We start from the raw sequence: 16113 nt of genomic DNA on the forward strand, positions 1-16113 counted from the left end.
CTTGCCATCTGATGTGTAGTAGAAGTAGTGGAAGCGGGTAGTGACTCTGTGTGTGTGTGTGTGTGTGTGTGTGTGTGTGTGTGTGTGTGTGTGTGTGTGTGTGTGTGTGTGTGTGTGTGCGCATATAAGTGCAAAGCTGAGATGAGCTGAGAAGACAAGATTTGTGTCACGCTGCGCACACCACCTAATAATGAGAATGAAGCAATCCTGAGAAAGGTAAGCATATCAGTGATGATGATGGTATGTGTTACCTCACACAGACTTTGCCCACTTCTTCATCCAGCATCTTCTCCATGTGAAGAGCCTCTCTGCCTGTGATCCAGCCACACAGCACATTGGGATGACGAGCTACTGTGTCAAAGCCACATATCTTCTTAAACCAGGTCTCTTTCCAAGCCTCCCCTTCTAGCTGAGAGTTGTAGACTGCAGCATCCTCTGGTCCCTCATCCCACAGAAGCTGTATCCCAGCACAGTCCTCTGGCCAAAACCTCTCAGGAAAGCACAGGTAGATCTTGTCAACGACTCCAAGTTCAAGTCTTTTGATAGCAGTCATCTTCATGTCAGGGAGAGGGGGGTTAAACATCCTTTCTGCAGTCTGCTTCAGCACCCCCAATGGCAATGTTACGATCACATGGTCTGTTTCAAAGATCTGACCATCTTCACAGACAACCTTCACAGGATGAGTTACATCTTTGTCCTGATGTTTCTCATTTAACGCCCATTCAATCTTTACCACAGGTGTATTTGTCATTACTAGGCCTGGAGGCAACTTGTTCAGAAGTATGTCTATGAAGGCTTGATATCCTCCTGGGCCAAGGGAATTGAAAAAGCCTCCGTCAAGTGCCACATAGTGACCAATCTCTGAGGCAGACACCTCATAAAGGGAGGAACTTGCCTCGTCAGTGCACTCACACCGCTTGCACCATTCGTACACTTTTTGGACATCCGCAGTTGCTGACAAAGGAGATTCTGAAAAGGCATCGTCCAGGTAACCCCCGAGGCTGAGGCAGCGATGCTTGTCGTCCAACTCGGAGTCAAATGCGCGGGAGGTCAGTCGACTGAAAAGGGCACACACCGGCTCGACGTCCTCCTCCCGGAGTAATCTCCCACCCTCCCTAAAGAAATAGTCACACGGAGTTACAGACCCAGGCAGGCACATTTTGGTGCTGGCCGCAGAGCTTTCCGACATCAGACCATGCTTCTGACCAAGTTCAAAGAGAGGGTTTCCTACTTGCCCGTGGATCCAATTAGCCCCTAGCTCTATGATGTCTGAACCAAAAGGTCTGACAGTGTGCACCCTCCCGCCAACTCTTCCTTTGGCTTCCAGGATCCTAACATTTTGAAATCCACTTTCGCATAGAGTGGCTGCAGCGGCAAGACCTGCGAATCCGGCTCCGATTATAACTACTTTGGCTGTGCATAATCCGACTTGTCGACTCATTTTTACTGTATTGTAAGGAGAGTATTTAGGCCTGTTTAAAGAAAATGTTTTGGAATAACAAAACTAACACACTGCTGCAAATGGCTTGTAACACAACTCGAAAAGTAGGCAATGTTAGGTGGGGACAGAGAAACTATAAAGCAATAAAACTAGACCTCTGGTGAAACAGTGCAGCACGTGGTCACACTGTCTGTTGTAAAATACAATGTTTGAAACACCTGATTATTTGACACCATGACTGTTACCTGACCATGGGTCCAACTGCAAACTGGAGGCAAATAGGCTACTGTTCATGAGTGGTACACGCCGATTCGGCAAAGCGCACAGATCGCGCGAGCCTTGGTCATGTGACTTTCTAAAAGCGCAACGGCAAGAAACACATGGCAGATGTTTTCTTGTAGCTACTAAGTAATATTCTGAGGACAGTGCAACCACAGACTAAAACTAATTACTTTAACAGTAAGCCTACAAGAACATACACAGGAGTAAACGTATACACGTGGAACTGCACATTAGCCTCACCGCGTAAACATGCACAGCAGATTGAACCGTGTCTGTTTTAACCCTCCGCAATAACTTGGTTATAGACTATGTAATGAATAGAGATTTGGAGACAGCTCTGAGAAAAACGACGTTACTCTGCTTTACAAAATAGGATAGCATCCCGTGAAAGGACTGTGGTGGGGCTGGCTACTGTATCCGGTTAGAACTCAACTCACATTTTCCTGAGACACTCAACAGCACCTACATAGCGTTCACCACAGGGGGGAGTTATAGGCACAGGTTTAAATCCTACATGGACAGCCTGCACTCATCCACCCTATTGCCAACAGTTGTGGGACGATATCAGATACATCACATGCGCAGGGATTATTTTGTAAGGGTCACTACCAGAGTTTGATAAAATGGAAGAGCAACGGAACAAGTACATTCTTGATTCATAGAAGTACAGCAAGAGTAGCCTACATGAAATTACATTGTTATTCCACCATAGGTACTAATGTAATAATAAGTAATGAGGAGGGTTTTGTCTAACCCGTTTTCTTTAATCCAAGGACAATCAGGCCTACTAATATGTGAAATCAGTCTGTTCTGTACTGTATTTGAGTGCCAACACATCACACACACTTTAGACAGAGCACCCTTTAATGTAGTATAGGCTTGGGCTATGTACTCACTGAAGCAATACAACAAAACACACAGATAGATAACATTATTGGGGGTGAATGTCAACTTGGCAATATATGAAACAATATACATTTATGTAATATATTGACATATTCATAGAAATACATTCATCAGTGTCATAGATCCACACTCCCTTTGGAGATTATGTCCAAACTGACAGACAGTCCACATGTCTTTTCCAGCGCATCCTAAAGATAATTAAAAAAATCAATGAGTTTTGACAACCATACATTTATATAATTTTGAGTCATTATTGTAATAAGGCAAACCATTCTGTGCATTTCGGTCGGTCACTGCTCAAATAAATCAAAATAAAGTGAACACCAAAACAACACAAACAATCTCATATGTTGTGAAGTTAACAACCGGAAAGTAAGACCATAGATACAATTTACTAATGTAACTAATGTATACAAGTGCCAGTTGTTTATTGTTCTAACACGTTTCATTAGCAGAAGATTTCTAGCTATCAATGCAAAATTTCGTTGTCAAAAGCCATGGAACCAGACGTTGATTCCGAATGCAGGACAAACAAAGAAGCATGGAACTACTGTCTGCATTTTTTTTTCAATCAGGCTATTTAACGGCACTCACTGTTGCTATTTGCTGCATCTCGTGAGCTGAATATAATTGATGGCGTGCCAGATTTGGCCCCCACGCCGCTAATTGTCTACCCCTGTTCTAAATGGATATACTAAGGTATTTCTTTGTAGCACTTTTATACTTCAAAGTGAAATGTTACTTCTTTACGGGTAGACCTGGAAATGACTGCAAATAGACAAACACAAGCAAAGGGGATTTGGTCACTTTCCAAATAGGCTACTAATAGAAAATGCAAGGCTGTCTGAATGTAGCCACAGTCAAAGAAATGCAAGGAATACAACAGACAGCTGGAGATACAGTATATACAAATATATAAATATATATTTTTACAATATAAAAATTTGATGTGCATACCATGTGTTAATTGGAGAAAATGTAAGTGCCTGTGGCTACAACTTAAATCCTTCATTGTTCACAGCATTCAAAAACTAAAATACGAAACGTAAAGCGTGCTCTTCTGTCTTTAAAAGGCCACTAACAGGTGTAGTAGTAGTCATCCTGATTCACAAGGATCCACTTGGGCTCCTCTCTATAAAGTGCAAGTTTATTTCTCTGTCCGCGACCAGCACGATCCGGTTTATGACCTTCACATCACCGACCGTTGGATCTGGTCTGATTTCAAATTGCTTGATGATCTACAAGAACACAAGAGAAAAAAACATACATTTTTCTGGGCTTTTTTTGCCTGTATTGGTGATAGGATAGTTAGAGTGGGACAGGAAATATGTGGGGAGAGACATGGGGAAGGTTCGCTAAATGACCGGGGCCGAAGTCGAAACCGGGTAGCCAGTGTAGCATTGCAGTGCCCAGCTGATTGACCCACGGCTGGGCCAAAAAGCCATTTGATAATGTATTAAAACTAGATGGACAGTACAGCTGTAACAGATTTGCTGGGATGGACACACGTGCAAATTAAAGTTACATTTCCAACTTTGATTGATAGGACACATTGTAATTTGTAGGGCATCTCATTCTCATCAAAAGATCATTCAGGTCTTATGTCAAACATTTATTTGTACACTAGCCTACCGTTCAAATGTTTGTGGTCACCCTAATTATTCCATTTTTTTGCAATTCAAGCTGTATACATCCATCAATAGCTTGAAATGGTATGAAGTTCAGTACTGAACAGCCAAAAATGAAAATGGACTGCATATATAAAGTTCCTTTCCACTCCTCCGAGCACTGAAAGCACTTTACAATGTATGCCTCACATTCACCCATTAACACTCACATTCACACACTGGTGGCTAGGGCTGCCACACAGGGTACCACTCTGCCACCAGGACCATCTTAAGGTTAAGTGTCTTGCTCAAGGACGCATAGATGGGGTCAGGTAAAGGAGGGCTCAAACCTGCAACCTTCTGGTTGCAGAATGGCTCCTCTACCACCTGAACCACCACCGCCAGCATGTTTATTTACCCATCATATTGGTTAAACTGGACAGAAGAGAGAAATCTAACCAATTTCTTTTCACACATTTATTACTTAGGAATTTAATTCATTTATTAGTAGGAATTTAATTCATTTCCTACAGACAGTTCACGTTGACTTTACAAAAGTTTGGAATACATTTCGGCCTATTCTGTACATAGCTCTGAACAATGCAAAATGTAATTTATTATTATATATATTATATATATATATTATATAATTAAGTATTGTATTGTCTAGAAATTCATTTCACAGTTGCTTTTTCCAACTCCAAAAATAGCTCATTGGTTGTATGCATTCATTTCAGAGAGCAATGGCACAATAAAATTATTTCATGACTGTTATCATTAAGTGACATTGGGTTTTGGTAAAGACAGTCTAATGTCAACTTTTCATGACCATAAAACGTTTATGACATTGACTCATTATTATGACTCATCCCTGATTGTGTCATGACAACATTTTGATGACAACACTGATATGACACTTGTCATGACATGCGTATGACGCTTGCTTCAAGTGTATTACAGGTAACACTTAACTTGACGCCAGCGTCATACATACAGTGTCATGCCACAGTCATGGACGTGTCATAAACATTATGTCAATGTCATAAACATTTTATGACTGATCATCATTAAAGTGACATTCGGTTTTGGTAAAGAAAGTCCAAACAATGTCAAATTTTCATGACCATAAAACGCTTGTGGCATTGACATAATGTCTCATGACACCGTTTTGACAATGTTATGACACGCGGCATGCATATGACGCTGGCGTTAAGTTAAGTGTAACCGTATTATGTCATGAGGTGACTCTAGACTAGAAACAAAACTGAAACAGAATAACCTGAATTGTATGGGGGGAAAAGTCCGGTGGGTGGAAAGTGTGGTGACCCCAAACTTTTGAACGCTAGTGTAATTTTTTTAAATTATTATTTATTGCTTCAATAAACAAGGAATGCTCAATTCTGTTGTACATGTTACTATAACAAAATGTATGGACTAATGTATGTGTGGTGACATAGCTGGGAATGAGAGGAGCTGCATAGCTGGTGGCATAGCTGGGTAAATGAGGGGGAGGGTAGAATAAAATTAAATAAAAATGGAGGGGTTGTGTGGAGGAGAGGAAGGTAATGTATAGGTATGTAGAGGAGTGTATATTGGAGTGTATATGAATAGATGTCAGTATATGTACTGTATGTGAATGTCTGAGGATGTTTATGTGTCTGTGTGAAAATGGTGTCTATATGTTTAGCAAATGAGATGTGTACCGGTACTACAAGATCTAACCTGATGGAACTGAACAGTCTGATGTGAAACCAAATATCCCTGGGACAATAAAGAATCTATTCTAATCTAAAAAAAGATATTCCATTCTATATACTCTATTTCTATTATGTAATGAGGTGACTCACCCTTGCCAGAGCAAGATACATCTCCAGCTCTGCAATCCGCCGGCCGACACAGCCTCTCACCCCGAACCCAAACGGGATGGAGCCGAAGGGGTTCGGTCTGGTGGTCCTTCCATCCCTTAAGAAGCGCTCCGGTTTGAACTTGGACGGCTCAGAGAAGACTTTCTCATCGTGACAGATGGAGTAATGGCATAATGAAAAATTTGTCTGGTAAAAGATAAAAGATGAGAAACAGATGAGACACAACAATCAATGACAAAATCAGAGTTTTGATTGAGAACTGAAAATAACTTCACCTTTTTTGGAAAATAATAGCCTCCAACTACGACATCTTTTTCTGTCAGGCGTCGCCCATTTATTGGTACCACGGGGTACATTCTAGAAGACAATAGCAACAATACAGTGACTATTTCAGTGTCTTGCAGATGAAACAGGTAGTCAAGTGGTCTATTACCTGTTTTCCACTGTCGGTTTTCAGGTAGGCCTACAGCTCGACACAGGGCTACTCGAACGACACTTTTTGCTTTTCGATTGGACACGACACAGCTCAATCAAAGGGCAAAAAGTGGCGGCCGAGTCACGCTGTGTCAAGCGATAGGCCTACCAGAAAACCGGCAGTGGAAAAGAGGCATATGTGAAACAAATTTACCTCAGCGTTTCTTTGATGACAGCCTTGAGATAAGGCATGTTTGTGACATCCTGGGCCGTGGGAATTCTATCCTCCTTAATAGTGGACTTCACTTCTTGGTACAAGATGTCTTGAATTTCAGGCTCCCTTGAGAGCTGATAGAAAGTCCACATCATGGTGTTTGATGTCTGAAGACAAGCGGCAGTCACAAATGTTAACAGATGATTATTCGCATCCCAATTTCACACGTACAGTAAAAAACTGAGCTAAAAAAAAAAGACACTTTATTCATACCGTGTCTACTCCAGCCAAAAGCAACTCCGCTACACTTCCATACACCTCTTTGTGACTCATGTTGGTGCTTGAGAGCAGGTAGGTCAGGTACTCCCCCTCCACCTCTTTGCCGGCGTCCACGCACTTCTGAATGGCGTCCATCTTGGCGTCTACCAGCTTTCCAGCTAAAGAAATAGGCTTATTATTTACAGTAAGTAGCTAAAGGCCAGTATTTTCTTATACTTGTGACGTTTGAAAACAGTGTACAACCAGCTACCAGCCTTCCAAGTGACTAGGAGTGTCACAATAAGGTAAAATTTAAGGTGCAATCTGTGGCTATTTACTTTTCATCACTCCAGCTTTTCAAAGTATCAATGTTTTCAGTTTGCTGAGGAGCACAACATTGCTTCTTTACGGTTTCAAAACTTTATTAAAACTCTTCCTCAACAAACTCAAAATTACACTCTTACTACATCACGCTTAGCTGAGGCTTTTATCCAAAGTGACGTACAGTTAGTAACTATTTTTCAGGGTATTGGTTACAGTCCCTGAAGCGATGTAGGGTTAGGTGCCTTGAAAGGTCAGGTGGGATTTGAACCTACAGTACCACCACCAGATTGAAAGACCAACTCAACAACCACTAGGCCACGGCTGCCCCCACTTACAGTATAATACTGGTATACTTGAACAAGGTTGATGATGGCATGCGTGTACCAAACCAGTGCATTGTGTGTGTGTGTGTGTGTGTGTGTGTGTGTGTGTGTGTGTGTGTGTGTGTGTGTGTGTGTGTGTGTGTGTGTGTGTGTGTGTGTGTGTGTGTGTCAACAAAGTGTCACCGTGCTGCGAGTCATCAGGGTGTCACCACAATGCACTGGAAACTGTATGGTTATTTTGCTGTTGTTACTAAAAACAAAGTTATTACCCTGAAATACTATGAAATAACTATGAAATTAACATGAAATTACCACCTTATTAGCGATCCGTAAAGTAAAGTGTTACCAGTTAGTTAATACATTAACACAGTCTTTTTCTTTACTTGGCATGACTGTACTGTGACACAACATTAAATAATTTCCTCACCAAACTTGAAGATGCCCTCCCATCCTGCGATGTAGCGATTCCAAAAGGGCAGGATGTTGCGGGACCACTTAGGCGTGAGCACCACAGGCATGCTGTAGGTAAACATCTTTGCAATGGAGTCAATGAAGTCCTGGGTCTCCTTTGGGATCGATTCTTCCAAACAACCAATTCGAGTTTCAAAGAGAATAGACGAGATTCCTGATTTAGGCAAAGGAGAAGAGGCAAGAAAGGCCTTTGCATATAAATGGGTGCTAGAGAGAGGTCACACAAAATCACTTTACTTTCTCTCAAATAGTAAGTCGCAAAACTAAGTGACGTGAACATGTAAGGCGTTTGTTAAAGTGATAATGTCCCATGCCCGCAGTTAACATTGAGTCCTATGAGACCAGTTCGCGGCTAACTGGTCTCATAGGACTCAATGTTAACTGTTAGCTTGGAGGTAAAATGTGCACTGCCATAACTAGAAAACGGTTGGAAGTACAGGAGACAGGTAAGAGCCTATTATTTATCTCAAGGGGAGGTGTAAAATAAGCTTATTTCCAAAAATGGGACAGTATCACTTTAAGTCTTTTTTTATACCCTCAAGAGAGAAGCGGTAGAGCTCATTGGACAAGTTGGTAACCAGATCCCCAGTTTGACTGGTCCTGCGAAGGTGCTGTATTCTCCCAATGAAGTCTGTGACAACCTCATTGACAACATCCCCATACTGCACGGAGTCCTTGGGGTGCAGCATGCGCTTGTTGAGCACAGCTCTCAGCTTGTACCACTTTTGGCCCTCCCTAAGGAGTACATTTAGAGGAGGAGGAGGAGGAGGAGGAGGAGGAAATTGCACAACCAAGTTAGATTAACACAACACGTTTTTCAGGATTAAGAACGATTTGCAGCATGGTACTTGAACAAAACAAGAATGTGTTAGTTACAGTTTGTACGTTTACAGTGCAGGGTCGGTCATTGTGCATGATTCTTCAAGCTATTTGGCCTGTGCAATCTGTGCGCATCATTGCAAAGACACAATAAACATGACTGAACAAAACTGACAATAAACACAATTGGGGGTTATAAATAAAGTGGTACAATATGAATATGCACCATCATTGCCAGTGAAACATGATTGAAATTGAACACAATCCTGAACCTATGATCACATGTCAATATCATTTTCTAGCACATGTATATTTTTTTACATGACAGCTTTAAACAAATAAATCCAGAGGATTTTTGGCAAGACTGGGTCTTTCAGTCATTTAAAAACTTTTGTCTTACACTGTGAAGGGAAACAAAGTTTAGTGGAGGGCGCCTGAAGATGCCTGAAGATGTCTGAAAAAACTGTGGGCTATGAGGGTCAAAGACGTCCAACATGAAATTGTCCTTCAGTGCCAACGGATACTTGTGCTTACTGTAACTGTAAAAAACATGATTTTCAATTGTTTTTCAAGTGAATGCATGACAGCCAAGCCAACAAAATATTTTTTTAAATTATAATAATTATAAATAAATTATAATTATTTTTTTGCAGTTACAGTAAGCAAAAGTATACGTTGCACTGATGGACAATTTCATGTTGGATGTCTTTGACCCATGATCCCAATCAAATAAGTGTTCTGATCGTCTCCCCCCCACACACACACACACTTACTCTGTGAAGGGGCCATAACCGAGGTCTCTCATGTCTCGATACTCAGTCCAGAGGGACATGTCCCCGCGAGAGGGAAACTTCTCATCTTTCCTGAGGAGCTCCTCCACCAGCTCCACGCTGTTCAACACTATAGAGAATTGGTTGCCTGCTGCCGTCCTATAGATGGGTCCATATAGCTGTTTGTCAAGTATCTAGCAAACATTAAGGATACGTTAACACAAAACACACACACACACACACATTTAGTTCATCTTAGTTAATTATCAACAAATAGGGAAACAAACCATGTAAGATGTACACAAGAGCAGATCATCTGACCCAGTCACAAGAATAAAATGTGATCTCGAGCCAAAATCTGCTCTTATTATGCAGATGTTGCTGTGGTAACGCGAGATCAGGAAACCCTTCATGAATAACACATCTCTTCCTCATTGGTTAATTCATGTAACTGCTATGTGCCTGGTCAGAAATACACTCCACCATGCATAATAGTTACAGCTGTACACAGCAGAACAAAGCACATGTTTTTTTCCCATTATGTAACCACACACTGGGGAGACCAGAAAGCCTATCAACTTCCCCTTTGTATGCCGTACCTGGAGCTCATGCAGCCGGTTGAGATAGCCTTTAAAAATCACTCTGTACAAGCTTTCCCAAGCCTTGACCTGTGGAAGGTCATCTGCCGTCTTCAGTTTGCTGCCATCCAGGATCCCCGCGGGTGCTGCTGCCGCCACTGCCGCTGCTGCTGCTGCGTCTCCGCTGGCTGTTCGACTCCATTCTGGGACAGAGGGCACAGGCTTCGGTCGGAGCAGAGAGCTCCTCTGACCAGCCCAGCTGACAGCCACCCGTGCAGCCATAACCCGCACCACACAGCCCGAGGAATGTTACGTTACAGCCAGTGGCTCTCCCCTTACACGCCTCAAAAGGCAGAGGGGTGGAGCCACAGCACAAGGAGTTAACCCTTTCCTCTTCAGCATGCTTTGTTATGAGGTACAATAAACAACAGACTCCATTACTGTTGGTGGACGCCCCGGTGGTGTGTAGATAGATGTGGAGTGTTAGGTAACACCAATGTGCTACCTTGGGGGATTACATAAAGCCCTTAAGTGCCATTTCAAATGCATGTTTTGGTTGTTCTTCCCAATTTTAACATAATAACATAAATACACATAATAACAGTTATGTCTTTGGTGCCATAACTTCAGTTTTTATTTCTTTTCTTGAAGCAGTACAGCTGTCAAAATAATTTAATGGAAAAAACAAATACATTTGTATTATTTGCATCATACTTTTGAGTATGTCCCTTGATTATCCCGTGTCCGTCACAATGTCTGTTCGAAAATGCATTGAAGATTGAATCTGAATTGAACTGAATTTGATCTGAATACACACACACAAAAAAGGCATTTTGTCCTCTCACAAACCACATCCTTAGAACTCCCCTGCAGTCTCATGCCTTCATTTGGCTCACATTGTCAATGGCGCCAGCAGGGTCCAGTTTGTAGAGCATGAAGTGTCCCTGTACCTGTGCCGCACTGATGTCCGTGTGCATGGCCAGAGCGTGTTCCGCAAACTTGTCTGCTTGCCCCGCGGACTCCTCTGGGTAGAACCGATGGAACATCTGGGTGAGTTGGAAGTGAGAGCAGTGGCCCACGTACTGTTTCAGGTCCACGCGGCCCGGACGGATCAGAGCCGGATCCAGCCTTGCAGAGAGATCAGATCATATGAGGTCAGAGAAGGTAGTACAGTATAGTGCAACCTCATTTACATTGACTGCAGAAATCAAAAGGGCACATTGCATTTGCAGAATAACTTGTTATTACACTTCATTATAAGTTCTAAGGAGAAATAGTGCCTTTATTTCAAATTGTCCTTGGGTGGATGATTAATTTCAAAAACGTATGGTTTTGATCTTTGTGTAACTGCGCTAACTACTCGGTCTTATCCAAACTAAACTTTTGTGATGCAGATACTGTCATCACATAGTCTGTGTATTCATAATAATGAAATAACTTCTACATATAACAGGAAAGCTATATAAATAAAGTTATTATAAATCAACTCGGGCTCATCTAACATGTATGAACAGCCTCATTTTTGAGATGTTGAAATGTGTTAGCAAAGGAGCACTTCTGCCAATTTCAATATGCTGTTGTATTGCTCACATTCCCCTTCACTTGTCTGTACCCGGTGATGCTGCATTTTTCGGCTCAGCCCTTTCCCGAGATCTGAGCTATTCTAATGAGATTTTAAGATTTGAGATTTTTAATTCAGATTTTGTTTACATTAAAAACTTTCTAAAACATAGGCCTACTCCAAATATTTTCCCAAAAGGTATCGCTGTTTACTAGTTGTCTGTTGATGTTGAATAACCTTTGGGATGTTTTTGGGAATAAATCAAGATGTTTTTTTGAAATGTAAACAAACTCTGCCCCCATTACAATGACCTGGATCTCGGAAAAGGCTGAAGAAAAAAAAATCTCTGGTACTGACAAGTCCAGGGTAGAAGGAGCATTACCACTGCATGTTGGAATTGGCTGAAGTTACCCTTTAACCAAAACACACCTGTCAATAAAATTGGTAGTCATGAAGACTATTCTTGCTTCAGAGGAGGCCACCCCGTCCAAAGAGTTGAGAAGCCCACTGAATGTCAGCCTTCCCATCCCCTGGTAGGCCATTGGATCTGTCAAAAAAAGAGAAAATAAATGTTAACTCAGGACACAGACCAGTCTGTCAGACCTCATCGTCACAAATTTAAAACAAAACTTGCCATCTTGATTTAGTGCTATGAGAAACCCAAAGGAACTGAGGGGACAATGGAGAACACTGGGTGTTCATAAATGTACGCCAAGCAGAAATGATTGTTATGTAGATTGAAAACTTTGTCTGATCTGTATAATTTACACATGTAGTACATCATACCAAAACTGAAAGTAAATCTGAAAGCTAAATTTAGCCTGTAATATATAGATATCCTCTAACATCCTTGGCATCATCACATCAATATTGCATGATAAGATAGTCCCTCTTTACTCACAGTAATCAGTACAGCTGTGACTAAAAGCTGGGAATAACATATTTCACTTGACCACTGTTGATCACGTTTGATGATTCAGCCACAGCTCATTTTGACATTAACGTATACAAGCTACTGTACACTCACCGGCTAATTTCTCATTGAAGTGCATTCCTAATCAGCAAATCACATGGCAGCAACTCAATGCATTTAAGCATGTAGACAGGGTCATGACAATCTACTGCATTTCAACCCAAGCATTAGAATGGGGAAGAAAGTTATAGGAGAATATATACGAATATTTTCTTGGCACATTTTGGGCCCCTTAGTAGCAATTGATCATTGTTGCAACACCATAGCCTACCGGAGTAATATTACAGAGAGTTAAGGCCATTCTGAAGGCAAAATGGGGTCCAAAACGGTACTAGAAAGCTGTACCCAATAAAGTGAGTGTACAGTGCATAGTGGCAAATGCTCTCAAAATGCTTTAACAACGACCAGCCCCCTAGTGGTGAGCAGGGGCAGTACATACTCTCGGTGGGAAGCAGCTCCCGGCTGATGAAGGCAGCATCCACGTCCTCCAGTAGGATGATGCTCTGCTGTGGAGCCACCGTCAGCAGGTGGTTAAGCCGGTCGTCAGACAGACTGCGGTCGCTCAAGCTCATCAGGCAAATACTGTAGCCCAGCTCTCCAGCCAGTGCCGTACTGAAACACACAGACACACATCCACACATCTTTTTTTTTAATTCTTTTTTTTGGGGGGCTTTACAGCCTTTATTGTTTTTTGTGAGACAGGATAGTGGAGGAGAGACAGGAAGTGAGCTGGGAGAGAGAGATGGGGAAGGGCCGGCAAAGGACCCGGACCGGGAATCGAACCCGGGTCGGCCGAGTGGTAAACGTGTGCCCTACCATATCAGCCACGGTAGGGTCTACATCCACACATCATTGCCCATGATGAAGGAGCCCCGACACAACACAAGCAGAACCACATTTTTGAAAGGACCAAGAAAAGCTAGGGACCATTTTATCACTACGGAAGTGAAGTCTCAACTCAAATGGCAACAATATGACTTCTTCATATTCATTTTCGTCCAGTATTTTAACTATTTGAGGGTATTAGAAAATGGCAAAAAAGACATGCGTTATGATGTGACCAAAACAATACCCCTACTCTGTGAACTGGTAATCCCAATGTCAGAATGCAGATATCCATTTCATAAATGGGTCACAGTTGAACATTATTTAAAAAAAAAACTTTGAATGAAATGGACAATATTTAAAACAGAGTCATGGGAGGAAAGATCAGTGCTATGGATGTGACATGGCATTATGGATGTGACACCCCTGACACAATACAAGGGATGTTTTTCAATTACATTTTACTTTATTGTCCCATGATCTGGTTGACATTTACATGGAATCGCATATATGGTAAAAACTCACATGAAACTGCTCTTTCCACACCCTGGAGGACCATAAAGAAGATATCCTCTTCTGTAGGGAATTCCTGCATAGCAACCAGAAAGCATCATAAGAAGTTATGGATATGATATCAGATTAACACTATGGTGAACATTGTGATCTCACCCCCACCACCCCGATTATTGCACAAGACGTTACCTCTATCCGTGTACCATTTTGGGTTGCTAATGAACTCCTTCACATCCTCCACGATCCTGTCCGTCACGCCTGTCTCTAGGACTACAGAGGAGAGAGGCCGTCGACGCCTTGGAAAGCCAAACGGTCGCCAATCGCCTCCCATTGCAGTGTACATCACCGTCCGGCCCTCCTCCTGCTTCAAGGCCAGCTCTCGAGCTGTCAACAGTCATCAGAGAAACACAATAATAGTACCTTCAAACAAAGAAATCTTCAATGTCTTCTAGCTACTTCTGTGTGAAAAATAATGATGCTGTGGTGACGTTGGTTAATCTGTATTAATAATACAAACACAAATACACAAACTATAACTTAAAAGCAAATTTTGGAAGGTTGCAACTTTGTGATGGGAAAATATGAGATTTTAGTGGGCGGGCCCATTGATCCCCATCTAGATTTAGGGATTTCAGAATATAAATGGTTTTTCATCACTGAGGGAAAGGGCTTGAAGGGAAGTTCTGCACTTCCCAAAAATGATAGTAGCCTACAGATAATACTTTTATATGCATGCGCCTTTAATATTACTTTTTGACTTACCTTCCTGAAGAATGTTCATGAAAACCTGCCTGTTCCTCCCAAGGGCTGTAAAGGTCACGGACTCCCATGGTGTTCCTGTGTGGAGATCCACCATTTGCTTCTCCCTGGTCCTCTCAACTCGAATCCACCTGTTCCCATACCTGGTCATGGATGTAAACAGGTCATATTTGTGAAAAAACCTCCACACACATACCAGGGGGGTATATACTAAGAAGCTGGTTCAATAGTAAACGGCAGAGGCAGTAAGAGTTAAGTTAACCTTGTAGAAGTGTAGAGATGGTAGAGGCAAACCATCTAATAGAAGAGCCTGGAGTCCTCATTTTCTAAATGATGCCTGCACTCTCTATGAGCAGGTTTACCACTCACTGCCTGTAGGTTAATTAAACCTGGTTTACCACTTAACCATGTTCTTCTTAGTATATTCCCTGGAGTTTTATCACACTTGGTTAAATGCCCATAAACATACATAACTCATGCTTCAAAATTGCCTCACCATATGATGTGATTGCCAGGACTGGGGTGGAAGTCGAACTGTGTGTGTACCCGTCCACTCTCATGTTGAAGGTATGATGTCTCAACACTGAGATGCTGTGTTCTGTGTGCGTGCTTCGTAATCCAACTCAGCAACCAGTGATAACTCTTGTCTCTGCTTGGCACCTCTAAAGTGATCATATAGTTCCTCCTAAAAAAGATCATACCGATCTGTGCTCCCTTCCTTGCGACAGCCAGAGCTGTTCCAACACCCACCAGACCGAAGCCAGCCCCAAAGTAAGGGTTGTCCTTCAGTGCTCCGAGAAAGTCTGATAGAGGCATGGCGATTCAAATGTTTAATCCTTTCTTACCACCGCAAGACAAGCGAAAAGAACACACCATGCAAGGACTGTTTGGGTGATGACAACTTCATAAACGACAAAAGCATTCTACCACCCGTCATTTGGACAATCGAAGTGAGGCTAGACCAATTGATAGAATTGAGAGTCCTAAAAAGACTTGTTTACGAGATTTCATACATTTGAACTTCCCGAGCATTTCTTTAGTCCAGTCCCAAACATAAGATGGAAGCATTTACCATATTTTCAACATGATGCATTATCCACCAGCATGACAGCAGCACTGCCACTGACAGTGCACGAATGAACGAAACACATGTGACCTCTATTGTACTTCCGGTGTTTCATGAAAAAATGTCCGGTCCAGCATAGACGAA

At 42.1% G+C, this 16113-nt stretch overlaps 3 protein-coding genes across 4 annotated transcripts in view; all 3 read right to left on the reverse strand.

Annotated features, from left to right (window-relative positions):
* zgc:66484 (uncharacterized protein LOC327557 homolog) overlaps positions 1–1961 on the reverse strand; it is a 43379-nt gene extending 41418 nt beyond the window's left edge. For both annotated transcript variants that reach the window (XM_063213491.1, XM_063213490.1), the window contains exon 1: positions 252–1961. In XM_063213491.1, coding sequence (XP_063069561.1) covers positions 252–1441 — 1190 coding nt within the window. In that variant the 5' untranslated portion in view covers positions 1442–1961. The remainder of the gene's footprint in view (positions 1–251) is intronic.
* A 34-nt stretch (positions 1962–1995) lies between these two features.
* On the reverse strand, positions 1996–10619 carry LOC134460883 (sterol 26-hydroxylase, mitochondrial). The gene is made up of 9 exons (XM_063213489.1): positions 10294–10619; positions 9698–9888; positions 8641–8840; positions 8062–8259; positions 7003–7166; positions 6730–6896; positions 6377–6458; positions 6084–6287; positions 1996–3867 (listed from the first exon to the last, which is right to left on the reverse strand). Exons 1-9 carry the CDS (start codon positions 10552–10554, stop codon positions 3736–3738), a joined length of 1599 nt encoding a protein of 532 aa, XP_063069559.1. The 5' UTR covers positions 10555–10619; the 3' UTR covers positions 1996–3735.
* A 264-nt stretch (positions 10620–10883) lies between these two features.
* LOC134460890 (mitochondrial chaperone BCS1) lies at positions 10884–16079 on the reverse strand. The gene is made up of 7 exons (XM_063213501.1): positions 15400–16079; positions 14907–15046; positions 14334–14528; positions 14157–14220; positions 13246–13418; positions 12263–12380; positions 10884–11400 (listed from the first exon to the last, which is right to left on the reverse strand). The coding sequence occupies exons 1-7, from the start codon at positions 15717–15719 to the stop codon at positions 11148–11150; spliced, it is 1263 nt and encodes a 420-aa protein (XP_063069571.1). The 5' UTR covers positions 15720–16079; the 3' UTR covers positions 10884–11147.
* Positions 16080–16113: the final 34 nt, after the last annotated feature.

This window comes from Engraulis encrasicolus, chromosome 13, assembly GCF_034702125.1.
Source record: "Engraulis encrasicolus isolate BLACKSEA-1 chromosome 13, IST_EnEncr_1.0, whole genome shotgun sequence".
Classification (NCBI taxonomy): Eukaryota; Metazoa; Chordata; class Actinopteri; order Clupeiformes; family Engraulidae; genus Engraulis; species Engraulis encrasicolus.

Coding starts and splice junctions, on each gene's coding strand:
- LOC134460883 (XM_063213489.1), bottom strand. CDS start 10,554: ATGGCTGCACGGGTGGCTGTCAGCTGGGCTGGTCAGAGGAGCTCTCTG. Junction 8,841..9,697: donor GGTTATGGCCCCTTCACAGA/GTAAGTGTGTGT, acceptor TGTACTCCTTAG/GGAGGGCCAAAAGTGGTACA. Junction 6,288..6,376: donor GCTATTATTTTCCAAAAAAG/GTGAAGTTATTT, acceptor ATCTTTTACCAG/ACAAATTTTTCATTATGCCA.
- LOC134460890 (XM_063213501.1), bottom strand. CDS start 15,719: ATGCCTCTATCAGACTTTCTCGGAGCACTGAAGGACAACCCTTACTTT. Junction 14,529..14,906: donor CATGAACATTCTTCAGGAAG/GTAAGTCAAAAA, acceptor GACTGTTGACAG/CTCGAGAGCTGGCCTTGAAG. Junction 13,419..14,156: donor TGTGGAAAGAGCAGTTTCAT/GTGAGTTTTTAC, acceptor TGTGTGTTTCAG/TACGGCACTGGCTGGAGAGC.